The sequence below is a fragment of the Phoxinus phoxinus genome, assembly GCF_949152265.1.
Source record: "Phoxinus phoxinus genome assembly, chromosome: 7".
Taxonomy (NCBI): Eukaryota; Metazoa; Chordata; class Actinopteri; order Cypriniformes; family Leuciscidae; genus Phoxinus; species Phoxinus phoxinus.
This window is the reverse complement of record NC_136882.1, coordinates 9,425,259-9,442,811: the sequence shown is the minus strand read 5'-3', so window position 1 is coordinate 9,442,811 and position 17,553 is coordinate 9,425,259. Positions and strand designations below refer to the sequence as shown.

At 39.7% G+C, this 17,553-nt stretch overlaps 1 protein-coding gene across 2 annotated transcripts; it reads left to right on the top strand.

Moving 5' to 3' along the window:
- The first annotated feature begins 2,865 nt into the window (after positions 1–2,865).
- Positions 2,866–14,986, top strand: LOC307001843 (uncharacterized protein). Of its 2 annotated transcripts, XM_079618845.1 has the most exons (20): positions 2,866–3,950; positions 6,686–6,761; positions 7,024–7,153; positions 7,338–7,409; positions 7,932–8,315; positions 8,560–8,658; positions 8,861–9,093; positions 9,196–9,374; positions 9,505–9,601; positions 9,705–9,814; positions 10,381–10,506; positions 10,645–10,759; positions 11,044–11,106; positions 12,080–12,134; positions 12,313–12,404; positions 12,596–12,713; positions 12,841–12,948; positions 13,028–13,195; positions 13,363–13,527; positions 14,407–14,986. In XM_079618845.1, exons 2-20 carry the CDS (start codon positions 6,720–6,722, stop codon positions 14,607–14,609), a joined length of 2,559 nt encoding a protein of 852 aa, XP_079474971.1. In that variant the 5' UTR covers positions 2,866–3,950; positions 6,686–6,719; the 3' UTR covers positions 14,610–14,986. The 2 variants fall into 2 exon arrangements, with proteins under 2 accessions (XP_079474971.1, XP_079474970.1); XM_079618844.1 differs by lacking the exon at positions 2,866–3,950 and having other exon boundaries at positions 6,639–6,761.
- Positions 14,987–17,553: the final 2,567 nt, after the last annotated feature.

Below are 17,553 nucleotides of genomic sequence, written 5' to 3'. Positions count from 1 at the left end.
GCAGAATCTTGTAATGGAGGGAGTTGTGAGTGTAAAAGGACAAGTGACGGATAGGTGGGTAGTCATGGAACCCCCCTCTCATTCCTCTGTTCCTGGAGGACTGTTAGTTGCAAGCTGTCTTCTTGACTTACCTAAGCATCCATCTCGTAAAGTCTCTGTAGTGCTTAAAAATGAGACTGAGCATGATATCACCATTCCTGGAAAGAGTGTAATTGCGGAAGTCCATGCCATACAGAGAGTAATTTCAAGTAAGAGCACTCCGAAGGGTGACGTGTCCTCCAATGGAGAAGAGAAATCTACTAAGGAACTCTGCTTTGACTTCGGCGACTCTCCACTAACCAAAGAATGGAAGGAGAGGATTTCCCAGAAGTTAAGGGACATGTCAGAAGTTTTTGCTATGCATGATTTCGATGTTGGGCGAACTGACAAGGTGAAGCACAGCATCAAGCTACACGACAATACTCCTTTTAAGCACAGGGCCCGACCCATACATCCTGATGACTTCGAAGCAGTTCGTCGACATCTGGAAGAGTTGCTTGAGGCTGGAATCATCCGGGAATCGGAATCATCCTTTTCGTCACCCATTGTGGTTGTAAAAAAGAAGAACGGCGATGTGAGGCTGTGTATCGACTACCGTAAATTGAACACACAGACCATAAAGGATGCATATGCACTGCCGAATCTTGAAGAAGCCTTTTCGGCACTCCGTGGATCTAAGTGGTTTTCAGTGCTCGATCTTAAGTCTGGCTATTATCAGATTGAAGTTGAGGAAAAGGATAAGCCCAAAACCGCTTTCGTTTGTCCTCTTGGGTTCTGGGAGTTCAATCGAATGCCTCAGGGGATAACGAATGCTCCCAGTACATTTCAACGCCTTATGGAGAAGTGTATGGGCGATATTAACCTCACTGAAGTTCTGGTATTCTTGGATGATTTAATCATATTTTCTGAGACACTAGAAGAACATGAAATCCGCCTTTTGCATGTCCTAAATCGCTTGAAAGAGTATGGATTGAAGCTTTCAGTAGAGAAGTGTAAATTTCTCCAGACATCTGTTAGGTATTTAGGACATATTGTGTCACAGAATGGCGTGGAAACCGATCCTCAAAAAATAGAGACTATTAAAAACCTGGCCAAGTCCTAAAACTCTCAAAGAATTACGTTCCTTCTTGGGGTTTTCTGGCTATTATCGCCGTTTCATCCGAGATTACTCCAAGATCGCAAAGCCACTAAATTACTTGACTGTCGGATATCCACCGCTCCGCAAGAACTGTAAAGGCAAGAGCAAGATAACGTCCTACCTGAGTCCTAAAGTGCCTTTTGGAGGAAGATGGACAGAAAGTTGTCAGCAGGCTTTTGACACGCTCATAGAGAAACTCACCACAGCACCCGTATTGGGATTTGCTGACCCCACACTGCCATACGAGTTGCACACCGATGCTAGCACCACCGGGCTAGGTGTCGCACTTTACCAGCAGCAAGGGGGAGAACTGCGAGCAATTGCTTTTGCCAGCCGGGGGCTTTCAAGGAGTGAGGCTCGTTACCCTGCTCATAAGCTCGAGTTCTTGGCCCTGAAATGGGGAGTCACGGTATGACAAAAGAGTGACAGAGTCTTCACTTGATGAGGGTGATCGAATTCTTGTCAGAAATGTGCGTCTCAGAGGGAAGCACAAATTGGCTGATAAATGGGACTCTGAAGTATACATTGTGGTGAACCGTGCTGGTGAGCTTCCTGTTTACACCGTGAAACCAGAAGGAAAGGAAGGACCTTTGCGGACGCTCCATAGGGACTTATTATTGCCTTGTGGTTTCTTGTCACCCTCTGTGGAGGAAGAGAAAATGGTACTTAAGTCACAAAGAGGGAGAACAGTTCCGAGAGAAGTAAATGAGGAAGAACCAGAGAGTTCAGAGCAATGTCTGGATTATGAGGAAGAGGACGATGATTATCTGGTGCAAGAAATTGAGCCCAATTCCAAAACCACTCCAGTGAGATTCGTTAAGGAGTTTGACATTGTGAGAACATCAGGAAAAATTCCTGTCAGAAATGTTGAACCTGTTACCCAGATGCAACCTGATTCAAACCTTGCCAGTGCCAACATCATTGAAGGTACACATGAAGAATACTTACCTGAACCAGCATACTTACCTGAAACTCAGTCTTCTTCTGGACCAGCCTCCGTGCACAGTGGTGTGATACCTGAAAGGGAAATGTTGGAAGAGAGAATATGTCTGTCTGAAACAGAGCAACAAAGTTTGAATGCTCCTGCAAATTCCAGAATGGTGAATGAAACTAACACTAACACAGAAAAAAATCAAAAAGCCATACCTCATATTCCAGTGGAAGGAGACAGAGTGGATCCAGTTGAATCTGCAACACCTAAAGAAGATACAGAGTCAGATGAATGTGAAGCTGAAAGTAGAGTAAGGAAGTCCAAAAGAGTGAGACAAAGATCCAAAAGATTGACTTACCCTGAGTTGGGAAATCCCATGGTATCTATTATTCAATCTCTTCTGCAAGGGTTGAACACAGCTTTCATTGAAACATTAACAGAGCAACCCAGATCGGTTAAACACCCTAAGAAATAGGCCTTAACACTGATTAGAAGGCATCATCACAACGCAAAGGGACTTGCGTGGATTTAAAGAGGGGAGGGTGTAACCCATGTTAAAAATGGTGCTAAATAAATAATATAATTGTATATTCTAATAGTTAAACTTTTAATTAAAAAGTTGAAACGATCTATTCATATACATTGTGAATTAAATAAGTATAAATAAAAATAATATGCATTATAATCTAGCACCGAACATGTGATAATACACGTACACGAGTTGCGTATGACGTCAGCAGATGACGCACGGAAGTGCGAGAGACGCGCTGAACACGAGATGAGAGACGCGCTGAACACGAGATGAGAGTGATGCAGAAAGGATTAATAAGAATGGTGATTGCTGATTTAAGTGCGGATTCTAGCCGATTGTGAAGCTCCTTTGAATCTGAAGCGGGTGTTTAAAAAAAAACTGAAACTCGGGATTTGGTCAGGTTTATTGCTTCATTGGAAAAATTCTCTCATGGATTTGAGATGGCGAGCCACCAAAATTGAATGCTGATTTCTGAGCCTGGGGAAAAGACACTTTTGCTGTATCACAAGGTTTTAGTTGCGCCAGAGACATCACCTTCTTCAATTAGGAGGACTTTTCTTTTCTGTTTGGACCACTTCTTCGAACTGGTAGGATTGAACTGATTGTGCACTTACCCACTGGATGCCTTAAAGGATTTTTCTGGACGTTATTCAAGAGACAATTTACACAAAGAGTTAAAACAAGAGTGTTGTTTATTGAATGTTATTGAATGTGGGTCACATGTAAATATTGAATTTCCTTTTACCATTTCATTGTGAAAAGAAGTTTCAGTTGGTCAAATTGTGGTTATACACCATTTTATTTTTGTTTAAGGGATTATTTGGTTTGTCTAACACGGTATAGGAAATTATAACACTAAAAGCAAAATAGAATAAGAATCCTAAACTCTAAAAGTATAAAAAGAAAGACAGGGACCTGTCCAAAAATACAGAACAATCTAATAAAAGTCTTACTAAAGATATATGTAAACAGAGATAAAATAGATAACATTGATTAAATAGTTTTAAAGAAGAAAAAAAGAAAGAAATTTAAATCTTAAAGGAATAAGATAAGAAAACCCAAAGACAACAGAGAATTTATCATTTGTGTATCATTTTATTTGTTTTATTATTGTTGTTGTTGTTTAAAATTCTGTTCCACTTTATGTTTGTGACCATTCAATTTACAATTACAAATAATTTCCTTACTTGATGTCTGTGATTCATTTACTGCCAATATTCTGTTCTCCACCGACCTAGAAACTGGTCCATTGCTCCAACCTACGTTGAGGGCCCTTGTTACACTGGCTTTGAATAACTAGACTCATCATGGTGAGTACTGGAACATACTGAGTCATCGGCCATCCAAATACCAGTTATTTTATTATTTAACCTACTTCTCAAAAGTGTATTTATGTATGTCTCTTTGCTCATATGTAGATATATATATATATATATATATATATATATACACATACATATTTATATATATATATATATATATATATATATATATATATGTATAAATATGTATGTGTATATATATATATATATATATATATATATATATATATATATATATATATAAAAATATGTATGTGTATATATATATCCTGTGAATGATTAGATGATTCTACCCATTCGGGTTGGCTCAATGACTCAAGTGTTAATGCATACTTCTATAGGAATTATTAATTATTTGGATCCGTATTCTAAAGTGAAGATCATGTTAACTAACTAGTAATGACTCAAGTGTTACTACATACCTCTATAGGAACTACTAATTATTTGGATCCGTATTCTAAAGTGAAGATCATGTTAACTAACTAGTAATGGCTCAAGTGTTAATGCATACTTCTAAAGAAATTTTCTAAAAGTATAGTATTTAAAAGTTCACAAACAATATATCATACGCTTGAAATGACTTGTGTTTGGTATTCCTATAGAAGTATGTCAACCTGATCTCACAGAATTCCGTGAAATGAACACGGCCCCTTAACTCAAAATCTGTGTCAGTTTCACGGAATCGACGAAAATTCCGTGATATGCCCACGGATGTGATGCCTATTGTAAGTCAATGACAGCAGCATCCGTGGTCCACACACGGACTGTTACAACACTTGCGCTCCCCCAATTGACGTCGTTTTATAATTTAGAAAGGTATCGCTTTAAATATTCTGAGTTTGCTTAAAGTACTTTACTTTAAATATTTAGTTTTAAAGTGATTTTAACTTGATATTGTATTGTTCTGTCGTCGTTTGATCGCTAGGATAACTTCTGGTCACCCTTAATTCCGTGACGGGACCACGGAATATTCAGTGATCGCCATTGTTTCACGTTCACTGGACGATATTGTCTATTGCTGATTTTGACACTTAAAGTAGGCTATTCAAGTTGTCTGTGTTTGCGATGCAATGTAGCCAAATTAAACTGTGAACCTCGTATCTCCCATGATCAGTTTCTAGCCTTTTGCTATTTACAAATTCTGTGATGGCACCACGGATTCTTCCGTGACGGTACCACGGAATATTCAGTGGTCGCCACAGATTGTTTCATATTCACTGGACGATATTGCCTAAATTTTGACACCTAAAGTAGGCTATTCAAGTTGTCTGTGTTTGCGATGCAATGTAGCCAAATTAAACTGTGAACCTCGTATCTCCCATGATCAGTTTCTAGCCTTTTGCTTATTGGCAAATTCTATGATGGCACCACGGATTCTTCCGTGACGGGACCACGGAATTCTTCCGTGACGGGACCACGGAATTCTTCCGTGACGGTACCACGGAATATTCAGTGGTCGCCACAGATTGTTTCACGTTCACTGGACGATATTGCCTATTGCTGAGTGATTTTGACACTTAAAGTAGGCTATTCAAGTTGTCTGTGTTTGTGATGCAAATATAGCCTCATTAAACTGTGAACCTCTTATCTCCCCTGATCAGTTTCTAGCCTTTTGCTTATTGGCAAATTCTGTGACGGGACCACGGAATATTCAGTGGTCGCCACAGATTGTTTCATATTCACTGGACGATATTACCTATTGCTGATTTTGACACTTTAAGTAGGCTATTCAAGTTGTCTGTGTTTGCGATGCAACGTTAGCCTTATTAAACTGTGAACATTTTCTCCCTTGATCAGTTTGTATAACCTTTTGCTTTTTGTCAAATTCTGTGATGGCACCACGGATTCTTTCGTGGTGGACACACGGATAACCGGATCACAAGAGGCAGGCTTGATCAATCAAACTCCCCATCCATCATCAATACTATTTGGACTAATTTACAAACAAAAAAATGTTTACTGAATTGACAGATAGGCATATACAGACAACGAAAACAAAACACGATAAAGACTAATAATAAATTACTGTTAAATCGGAATTCTGTTGCCATGACGGCGACACGTGACGTCACACTTCCGTGCGCGCATCCTAGAATTTCGCGGGTTTTACAGTCATTGCGATTATCACCTCTACAGGTCGGTATGTATCTCTCAAACCTGCGTTACTTATTTATTTACATCACCTTTGTTGTTTATTCCCGCACTCCACCAAAGCAAATTGCAACCCAATTATGTTTGTATCAGTGTCGCGTTCATCCTGGAGATTAGTTTGTGTTTGTTGTGTTGCAATAGAGCTCAACAGTGTGTAGTCCAATGTTTGTGAGTTAATGTAAACATTATATTTTTCCTTAGAGATATTTAATGATGCTTTCTTGTCTGTTCTACAGATTATTTGCTGTTCTACATAACTCTTTTATATAGACTCTTACATAGAAAACAAAGGCACTTTTAAGAGCCACTCTTTCAATCTCTCTGTCTCTCTCACTCTGTTTCTCTCTAGTGTCTCTCTCTCTCTCTCTCTCTCTCTCTCTCTCACTCTCTCTCTCTCTCTCTCTCTCCCAACACCCTCCCCCTCTCTCAAACACCCCCCCCCCCCCCCCTCTCTTTCTCAAACACACACACACACACACACACATCTGTCTTTATATCTGTATTGTGTGTCTATTATTGTCTGTATTTTTGTATTGTATCTGTGCGTGCATCATGTCGGAAAACAACCCAAGAGTCTTTGAAGATCCCAGTGAGGCCAGGGGCCATATGGCTGCTGAAATAAGCAAGGCTCTTCTCCGTGAGGCCAGGGTGAGAAATTTTGATAAACTTTACACCCATGTCTATGAAAATCACTATTGGTATTACATATTGTTTGTTTGTTGTGGTTGCTGTTGATGTATGATGTTCTAGACATTTAATGTACATTGGAGTTGTGCAGTATTTTATATTTTGTAGTTTTTGATTTGTGTTTTTTTATTGTTAGTTACTTTGGAAAAAAGCGTCCATCAAACATAACCATAAGTTAGTCTGATATTCTATCGGAAAACATTAATATTGTATTTTCATATAGGCTGCAATGGCAATGGAAAGCCATGTCCCTCAAAAAAGAAAGAGGACTAAGAGAAAGAAAGCAGTCGCCAGCGCATCGGCCACAAGTAACAGACGTAAGAGACGTCAAAAAGCAGAACGCCGTGCATTAGGTTTGTTGTTTATAGCACTGTTGTCAGTTTAATAACGATAATTATCTAAATGTTGGTGAGTAAAAAGATGGTTTGAGCTCACTGAGCCAGATGTATGATGGAATTTTGTGAATTTACTGGACTAAAATATATGATGCTTTAAGACCCTGATAGAATAGATAACCAAGTGTTTTGGCCTTAACAGCTTCCGAAGTTCAATTGAACACAGTGTCTGAGGAAGTCCCTCAGATAGAAGAAGAGCTGACTGCAAGTCTTGGTGAGTATGTCTGTATTATCCCTATGACTACATTTCCTATTCCTCCATATCAACAACTTTTCTAATGACCTTGTAAACTTTTCCTTGATTCATTGTTGTTGATTTCTCACACTTATTCTCCACACAACTACATTAAAAGTGGTTTGTGTTTGTATTTTGTTGTTGTAGACAGAACATGTGCCTGATTTTTTCAATTCTGCACTCAGTGCTTTTTCAGAGGAGTTAATTCTTGCCTAGTTTGGGAAGTGATAGACACTCCAACTCTTCATTTCAAACTGGTCTATTATCGGAAGCATATTACACTGTTTGTGATTCCATTGTGATATAATGGTTCGTGATACCATGAGCAAGTCCATTTACAGTACATTAAACCAACATTGAATGGACACTGTCGTGTATGGCTTGGTCAAAGTCAGATTCTAAGTCATAATTATTGTCGTACCATTCAGTATTAAGTAATTTTTATCTATTGTGCCTTCACTCAATCGAAGGGTTGTTTAACAGTTATTTATTTATTTTCAGAAACGCGTCTTCAAGAGTTGAGGGACACTCTTGACTCAGTTGAGGTTAATGTGGCAGCTGAAAAGACAGCATGGGCACAGCGGAAGCTACACGCTGATACAAGGGCAAAAGCAGCAAGGCCAGTGCTGCTCGATGCTAAACTGTCCGCTGAAAGAGACGTGAACCAAAAATGCCACAGGTGCGGCACTGGAGAGGCAGTAATTAGGTGCCTGGATTGTGTGCCACTAGACATGGAGTTTCTATGTGGAGGATGCGACATGGAGGCTCACAAAAAGAATGTGTTCCACGGCAGGGAGGCACTTTTCCATGGCTACCTGGAGCCTATTTCCCCCACAAAGGCTGTGGTGATGGGTGAAAATGGCCAGCCTCACTTTTGTGAGCAGGGTATGTGTTTATTAACAATTTCTGTTGACTAGTAAAAAGGTTTAAACTCTTAATTTGAATCACTCTTTGACAGAAGAAATGGTTTTTATTTGGCTTTGACTATGAAATGTGCTATTAGTAAGAAAACAGTGATAATGACATGGTAGAGTTGTCTATTTTGTAGATGTTGGTTTTGAATCACTGGTATGACAAGTGATATACCTTCTCGATTGAGGAAAAATGTAACAAACTCTTTGCATTGCAGTATGTCAGTTGCCATTGCCCGCATGTAGGGCAATATGTGAGTGCACCCATGAGATTGAGGTCACCTCTGGCAAGCATATTTCTGTGGTCACCATGAATGGTAAGTTAGGAAAGTCCTGCTTTTTGTTTCGTTGTACCGCAGAAGTTAACAATTGCAATCAAGGCAAAGCTTTTCTCTTGAGAAATATACCAATTACCAAATGTTAATGCCATATCAAATACTACAGTGAATGAATAATGGACAGTTGAGTTGGAAAAAGTTGATTCTGTGAAACATGTTTAATGTGTCTCTTTTTTCACAGGACGATATGATGTATGTTTGCCCCGTAAAATTTGCCCTACCTGCCTTGTGGAATGGACCCCAGGGGTGAAAGAGCTCCTTAGGTACCGTTACTGGCCAAGCACAACAAACTGCCAGACACTATATAGTTTTGACGTCTTCGATGCTTTTGCTCACATTAAAGTATCGGCTCCTTCAATGTCAAGACATGCCTTTTTAAAGCTACTGGAGCACCGTTCTGTTCAGGCTGGAAGGGTAAATCTGCTTGAATCATTGTAACACATAATAATATTACTGTGTCTGTAATATTGTTATATTTATTTTCTGTAAACACTAATAATTTTTTTTATGTCATAGCCGGGGAATGTCTGTGCAGATACGTTCCAGAAAAGTTTTTTCGAATATTGTTTTTGCAAGCATACAGAAGAGGTGATGAGTGAAGTAAATGACTTTTATTGTCCAGCATGTCACCCAGACATGTTGGCAGTGTGTTGCGATGGCAATCGCAAACATTATCGCTTCAAAAAATCAAGGGGGTATGTTCATATTACACAGGCATTAATGTCAATATCAAAATCAAAGCATTGTCATAGAAATAGTTGCATGTAGAGTAATGTTTGGTCAGTTAAAAGAGGATATTTTTTTGTGATCAATTTTAATGGACAGGAATGAGGAACACTCTCTGTACAAGGGGTTATTTCTTGCAAAAGATGAGGAGGTATCAGCCTTTCTCAACAACATCAGAGGCAGCAGCATGACAAGAGTATGTCTAATATTGCATATTAAGACAGTATATCCATTGCTTATGTTTGTGTGTCTTTTCTGTTTTCTATTTGTTAAGACGCGAGTGATATCTGACTTTACAGGCAGATAACAGTGGAACATGTGGCGTTTCAAGGTTCAGGGCGAGTAGGGAGACGTCAAAAAAATCATTGTCCAAAATAGATGAAGAGGGGGTACAAGTGGCAGTCTGCAGGTATGTGGGTAGATCAGAAGTGTGCAATTGTACAGATGCCACTTGTCACACGCTGTGGAAACAAATTTGTGGATAAATGTATCAGAGTCATGTTTAATTTCCTTATGGGAAGAAAAGTCCTTTCCGTCTTTCAGATGAGATGTTAAACTGAGGTCCTGACTCTCTGTGGTCATTAAAAAATCCCTCTGTCCATCATGGCCTCCTCATCATCCCCATACACTGATTGGCTTCATCACTTTAATTATTTAATATTTAATTACACTTGAATTATTATTAAAGTAAATCCCCTTAACAGTTTTTTCCCCCCAAGAAGATTGTTTTAAAGCTCAGTTAGTCATATGTAGATTTTGATGGGGAAATGTGTGTGGGGGGGAGAAAGAGAGAGAGTGTGTGGGGGGGAGAAAGAGAGAGAGAGTGTGTGTGTGTGTGTGTGTGTGTGTGTGTGTGTGTGTGTGTGTGTGTGTGTGTGTGTGTGAGCTTTGAATAGAGGGTTTTGATTAGCTTTTTTTCCCACAGGTCTTATTGTGTACATTGATCATTAACCATATTGTCCTCTTGTGTATCAGACACGGGATATTGCTGCGAGGACTGAACCACTACCGTGGCGAGGTCTTCGCCTACCCAATGTTTTTACAGAGGGAATTGTCAGAGAGGGCCAATGTCACTTTCTTCTGCATGGATGTTGTCTGCAGGTAATTTTTCTCTTTCATATTGAAATTCGGTCAACCTACTGTACATTAAATGAGAAGTACCTGTTTTTTTCAGTCGTTTTATATTGATGGCCAGGCAAAGTGTTAGTTAATGCCTACTAATGCTGTGCTTCTTTTTAGGTACTGGCCATACCTAAGCAAAGTGTCTGAAGAATCATCAGATCTTCAACCGCTGATGGAAATGAGGCCATTTCTCAGTGTGATGCATGCCAAAGCTCATACAGCAAAATGCGAGGTACCTCACCTCACCTCAAATTACTGAAATTCAGATGCAACTGTAGCCAGCAGGCAGCTAATGCGAAAAGTCGAGCAATGATTGTTTTTTATTATTTTAACCTGGTATTAGTGGCAATATACTAAGTTGTAAGTCTGTGATTATGATATATTGTATAGTATATTATGCAGATAAAATATGACACCTATAATGTGAAAGTGATTTTAATGTGCACATAATCCATGATTGCATAACATTAGATTTGTAAAGTTATGGTATGAAATTATTCCAACTCTATGCTGCAGGTGAGATGGGGCGGCAGGAATCAGGATGGAGCAGGGAACACTGTTGGAGAGGAAGTTGAGCAAGTATGTTATTACCGACATTATTGTAACTATGTAGATATAGGAGACTTCACTGATACATTTATGTGAGAGACAAGCAGCGTGTGAAGGTCAAGGATAAAGTACATCAGGGTATCAAACAAAGATCTATGCTTGCTCGAATGACCATCAGAGCACAATCTGAACTATAGTTGCAACACACATTATGTCTGAGTAAAAAGTGAAGTCAGTGGTGGTTTATGCATGATGCATCACTATTTCAAGCTTTGTTCCCTGCACTGCAATTATATATACTCTTTTAAACCTGTTAGGGAAATTCAGTCTCTGCATTTAACCTATCCGTGAATTAGAGACGCACATACACAGCACACAGTGAGTTGAAACACACTAACTCCTAACCACTAGAGCAGTGGGCAGTCAGCTGTTGCGGCGCCCGGGGAGCAGAAGGGTTTGGTGCCTTGCTCAAAGGCAGCTTAGTCGTGGATGTGGACGGGACTGCGATGTTCAACAACTTTCCCCACCCACTTTCACTTTCCACAACAACCACATTCCTCCTGGTCGGCATTCGAACAAGTCACACGCCCAAGGCCCTAACCAGTAGGCCATGGTTGACTTAGGACCCCATTTGACACACCAGCCTGGTGACAGTGCAAAATCATCAAGTTTCATGGGATTCTATGAAAATGCCGACTGTCACAGCCCTGGCATGCCATTGTGAGGTTTTAAAATGTAGACCCAATTGGCAAGATCCAGCGTTGCTCCCAACTTTGAAAAATTGGGCTTGATCTTTCCAATTTTTATGTCTATGGCTATGGCTGAAAGGGTGTGTTTTAGTTTCCATGGCATTCTAAGGTGGAGAGCTAGTTGACGATAAGATAATAGTTAAACAATAAGTATGGCTATATGTTCACATATACATATGTTTTTGTTTATTTGTTTTATTTTTTATTTGGTAATGTTATATAGGAATACATTAATTTCTGTATTGTTTATCTAGGTAAACAGCTTTCTCTCCAGGGCAGCTCTTGTCACAAAGTACATGACAAAGGCAGGTTGGTATGACACATTACAAACCATATGCTGTGATGAGGTATTTCTGACTTCTAAAATGTAATATTCCCGTTCTCCTTGCATTAAAGTAATTGTTGTGTTAGGTCGTGTCTAACTGCAATGGTCTTTCTCATGTAAATTGATCCAATCATGCATGCAGATTTTTTTTTTTTTTATCAGGGAGAGAGAATATGCTCACTCAACAGGCCATGGGGTGGAACAGAAAAAAGACAGAGAACCTTCACAAAGTCTTGGCCCGCAGATACATCAAAGTAAGGACATTTCCCAATGGTCCTCTTGCCTGACACAACATACATTTTAACAACAAACAGCAGAGCTGGAGCATCTATCTGTAATAAGCTTATTCATCCATTCATTTATAAACTGTAGGTGAAGGAATTTCTTGATCCCGGTATTGTCTGAAAGCTTGCATGATATTTTTTTATTTTTGTGTGATTTAAAGATCTCCGAGAGGGCAAAGCTGGAAGCTGCCAGCTTCAGTGATTTCCGCCAGAAGAATGGCATCACTGAACAAACAGCACAGCAGTGGGTGTGTGATGTTCAGGAGTGGGCAGTCACAGGTAAATCATGCACAGTGCTCAGACTTTTCAGAAATACAACTGTTAATTACTTTGTTCAAATATGAACTACATAAGGTGATCAGTAATTTTTAAATGAAACAATTGCTTAATTGTGTTACGTATTTAGAGCCAGGGAGCACAACGGAACATGGAGCAACAGAGGATCTCAGGGCTGAGATAGAGAGCATCATAGTGGCACTGCTACGCAAGAAGCAGGACCTCTATCGTCAGCATGGTTGGTTGACTGATATTCAAATGGTACATTGCAAATGCAAACAAACAAAAACTGATAGTTTTCTTATTTCACTTTGCAGATAGCAACCAGACAAGACAGAGAAAAAGAAGAAAAATAAGAGAATTAAAAAAAAAACTGAAACAAAAGATCCTGCTGTACAATGCTGTTGCAGAGGATACAGTTGACGAGGAGTTGGCCTCAAATTTGACAGAGGACTACATCCTGCCTTGGGAGAGACGTGAGGATGGTATGGTAGTCCTCACATGTTCTCTAAAATGCCTACGATATTGCAAATCTCTCTCTCTCTCTCTCTCTCTCTCTCTCTCTCTCGTATGTTTGGGTTTATAACTTACAGTAATCATCATAAATACTAAATCACTTTTTCATATTTCCATCAATTCCCTCTACCTAAAGGTCACTCCTTCAGGTTAAAACGGGCTCTTTTTGACCAATTGATGCTAATTAGACGCCTTGAGGAGGAGCAGAGCATCTTGGTGAAGGAGATGTCTCAACACATCACGTCTCTCCGTAAGGAGATAAAAGGAGTGGAGAAGCTGAAAGAAAACATCAGAATGGGCTGTAAGTAAAATTTTGAATTTTTTTTTTTTTTTTTTTTTTTTCACTATTTTTCTCATATGTATAGTCCCTTTTCTACTGACTGGTACCAGTTCAACTCACCTCAACATGACTCTACTCGGTTTGGTTTCAAATGTTTCGTTTTTCACTGCATAAAAGTACCATTTCATGTAATTGGTTGCTATAGCGACACTGAAGTAAACTATCCTAGAATCACCAACGTGGAAAAGATTGTAACAGCAATCACTACAGCAGAACAGATAAATTCAACAGTATTCTGAATTCATCACAATACAGACACGTTTTTGGGGAGATTGCAATATTTACTCTATCAGCCGCCCTGTCGTGCTAACACTAAGCTGCTGGGGCATGCTCAGAATGTTAACATTATGATGCTAGCTATAACAATGACCACAGAGCTATCTACACATCATTGTTGGAACTGCAAAAGAGGTGGAACCAAAAGTGCTTGGTACCAGAGTCAAGTGGAGCTGGTATCAGTCAGTGGAAAAGAGCCACAAGTTTTGTTTTTTCTATATTAGTCATACCACTCTGCTCCACCCTCACACTTTGTTTGCCCTATCCTCACCTCAACATAGCTCCATCCCCCATCACACAGACTTCTGCAAACCCCCTTCCCTCCCCGACTGCAATATATACCCCCAATTTATGCAAAGTATACGATGTCAAACACATGCAATTTCAATGATTTTTTTACATCCATTAACTATATGCATATGACAATAAAATGTCCTTGTATTCTGTGTTTAAGTTTTCTTGCAACAAATAACCAAAAAAAAAAATATATTTCTGTCATATGTGGTTCTACATGCTATAATTTTGGAACAATACTTGTAATTCTTATGTTTATGTATGTTACAGGTTTTGGTGACATGTCAGAGGATGCTGCAGCTGGTTTCAAAAGTGTCCTCATGCGGAGGTCCTCTGCACTGGAGAGTTTATGCCAACAAGCTGTGAGCACGTATAGTGCTATAGTTGATGACCTCCAGATACAGGACACAGAATGCAGAACGGACACTGATGACGAATATGACCTTAGTAGTCCAGAGTCAGAAGAAGATTAGAAAGGAGACCACTCTGTTTTGTTTTGATAAATATGCACTAACCCTATGATAATTCAGTTATCAACATTAGGTGTTGTTAAATGTGAAATTATTTTGCACTGAAACTCCATATACTACAATCATGAGTGTGTACACTGTATCAATGCAATATCAACTGAATGGATTGGCCCTCTGCATGGACTGTTGGACATGGACTGTTTCATGCATTCTGGACTGTGACTTTTCAACCTCAACTTCAGCACTTAAAGGACAATATGGTGCTTATTAATGCTCTATTGAATTTTCTTGTGTGTTGGATGTGTGTTGTGGTACATGTGAACACAAAGAGAGATTTCTATCAACTGGAAATAGCTACAATAAACTTGAATGTGAATTTGAAAATGTCGTGAATTATTTGTGATTGTAATTGAAGTGCATAAAGTACATAATTGCCTAGTAGCCTTCATTGCAGATCTACATTTTACAGTATACTGTCACATATAAAAACTCTTCAGGATGCTAAAGTGGCACTGGTGAAATACATCAAAAGTCATTCATTGTCCATGGGACCTGGTGTCACTTGGCAGTATTTAGCACGCTGTGATGGACTTGACAGGTTAGAGCTTTGATAAAAAGCCATGAATCTGTTATTCATATATTCAAAACCAATGTATGTAAAAAAAAGTGAACATGTCAGTAAGGGTGGTGATAGGCTCAGAGTTGGAAACAGGACAACAAGATCGTAGCCAGTGTCTGAAAGTATAATAAAGCTGCATGCCAGATGTCCACCACCACTGTTGTTTCACAGCCTCATAGCCCTCATCCCTGGACATTGCTCAATTTACCAGTCGACCAACTCCTCATTGAGTAGGCCTATACCTGCCAGACACCCTCTTTTTTCAGAAAATGGAAAGTAGAATGTGTCTTTAAAATCTATGATAAGCTCCAACTCCAAGTTGATTTTGATTTAACTTGATTTGGATAATAATTTTTTTATTGACTTGATTGGTCTGCATTCAGGCTACACACCATTGTATCATCACTCATGGATCCCTATCAGGCTGTGGAAAATGCCATCAACCTGGCTGTTTTGGAGTCACATAACATCTATGCGTGCATAGCTTAGCATATAACATGATATATCCTCTCAATCTGTTCTCCAGCCTGCAAGTCATGAACAGCAATATAGCTCTGTGTCACTTGATACTTGACTTTCAGAGGAATAAAATAATTTAGTACATTTGAACAATACGGAAACATGCCCTCAACACGGATAGGCCACCACAAGGCTGTAGAGCTGTAGTATTCTACTGTCGCTGGTGGCTCGTGCCATTCGCCTACTGTCCTGTACACTGTCCTGCACACTCACTGTGCCACTGGTCTACGGTCCCGCACCACTGTCCTGTGAGACTTACATATTGTTAAAAACCTAACCCTGAACCTAATCATAAACCTAACCCATGGACAGTGACAAATGACTAGGGACAGCAGGCACATCAGACGGGACATTAAGTGAGTGCCAGAGTAGGCAAGTGTCACAAAACAGTATGAGTTGTGCAGGACAGTGCATGGGACAGCAAGTCAATGGCACAGTGCACAGGACAGGTGGCACAAGACAGTTGATGAGTGGCGCAAACCACCAGCAACAGTACAGTACAGTTATTGCTCCTACTGCTGGAGGAGAAACGACCAAGATCAAGTTTGCAGGTGATAGCCTCATCATCAGTCCCATCAGAGATGAGTCTCCGTGCTCCATGGAGGTTGGGATGTAGAATGGAGTACCAACAGCAAATTTCATCTTGAGAAGGAGGCCAAAGTCCCAGTTATAGCTGACAAGCCCATAACCCTGATACTCTTACATTTATGGCGTCTCATATCAGACATAATGAATTGAAATGGGATATTAACATCCCACCTTATGAACAGGCACAAAAACAACAACACATTAATCAGACATGATCTGGACATGTTATGTGTAAACAAACTCTTCTATAAAGCCATATATCTTATTCATCGCCTGGTATGGAAGTCACACTGGATGGAAATGAAAGAGGATTGCCACAAAAGTCCCTGTATTTTTTTAAATAATTAATATATGCATAATTTCCAGTGAATAAAATTAAATTATGAAAGGATATTTAAAGGTCTTCTTGTTGTAATCCCCCTTCGTCTAATTTCATTGTATATTATTCTGACCCAGCCCTCCCCTGGATACACATTCAGCTTAACCACTATCATGCAAGGACAAATTAAATATTTTGTCAGCATTTACACTACCCATGTTAAAGTGTAGATTTGTCTGAGTCTAGTTTGTGATTTCTATAAAGACGGTCTGCTGAACATCAAGAGGAAAAAGGACATGATACCTGTGACTGAGCAGTAGACTGGCCAGTTATAACTACTACTATGATGGGGAAACTGATGGGACAGGACAGTGAGGACACTGTTGGAGGCAGATTCTGTCCATTATGGCTGGCATTAGCAAACATCCCTATTTAACAAATGGAGGACAGAATCCATATTAATCACATCTGTGCATTCACCTGATACCTGGGCGTAACGTGAAATAAACCAATCAGAGCGTCATCTCACATTCCCTTTAAGAGCAGGCGCGCTTGTTCCATTGATATAACGGCGCATTTGCCATGCGCGTGCCAGGAGCGGTTCACAGCCGAAGAGCGACGTTCTCGTCAGGGCCGTAAAAGACGTGACATTGTATGGGGATGGGAGAAACCCACCCAAATTAGCTTCGTTTAAACAGTATACAAATTTGGATTAATCAATGTGTAAGCTAGATTTATGCCTATTTTTTCACATCTTCATGGACACAACAATGATTCCCCTCGTTTATCCCCCCTCGGTTAAACTATGTGAATATGTTTCCTTGTAGCCTAATAATACATGGTTTTCTAAAAATGAGAACTGCTGCGTCTGTGTGTAGATGAGAAAAGCAAAGTGCATGCGC

Excerpts from the sequence above, each read along its gene's own strand:
- LOC307001843 (XM_079618844.1), top strand. The coding sequence starts at position 6,666 with ATGTCGGAAAACAACCCAAGAGTCTTTGAAGATCCCAGTGAGGCCAGG. Across the intron at positions 9,375-9,504 it reads CGCTTCAAAAAATCAAGGGG|GAATGAGGAACACTCTCTGT; the intron begins GTATGTTCATAT and ends TTTAATGGACAG. Across the intron at positions 11,107-12,079 it reads TTGGAGAGGAAGTTGAGCAA|GTAAACAGCTTTCTCTCCAG; the intron begins GTATGTTATTAC and ends TTGTTTATCTAG.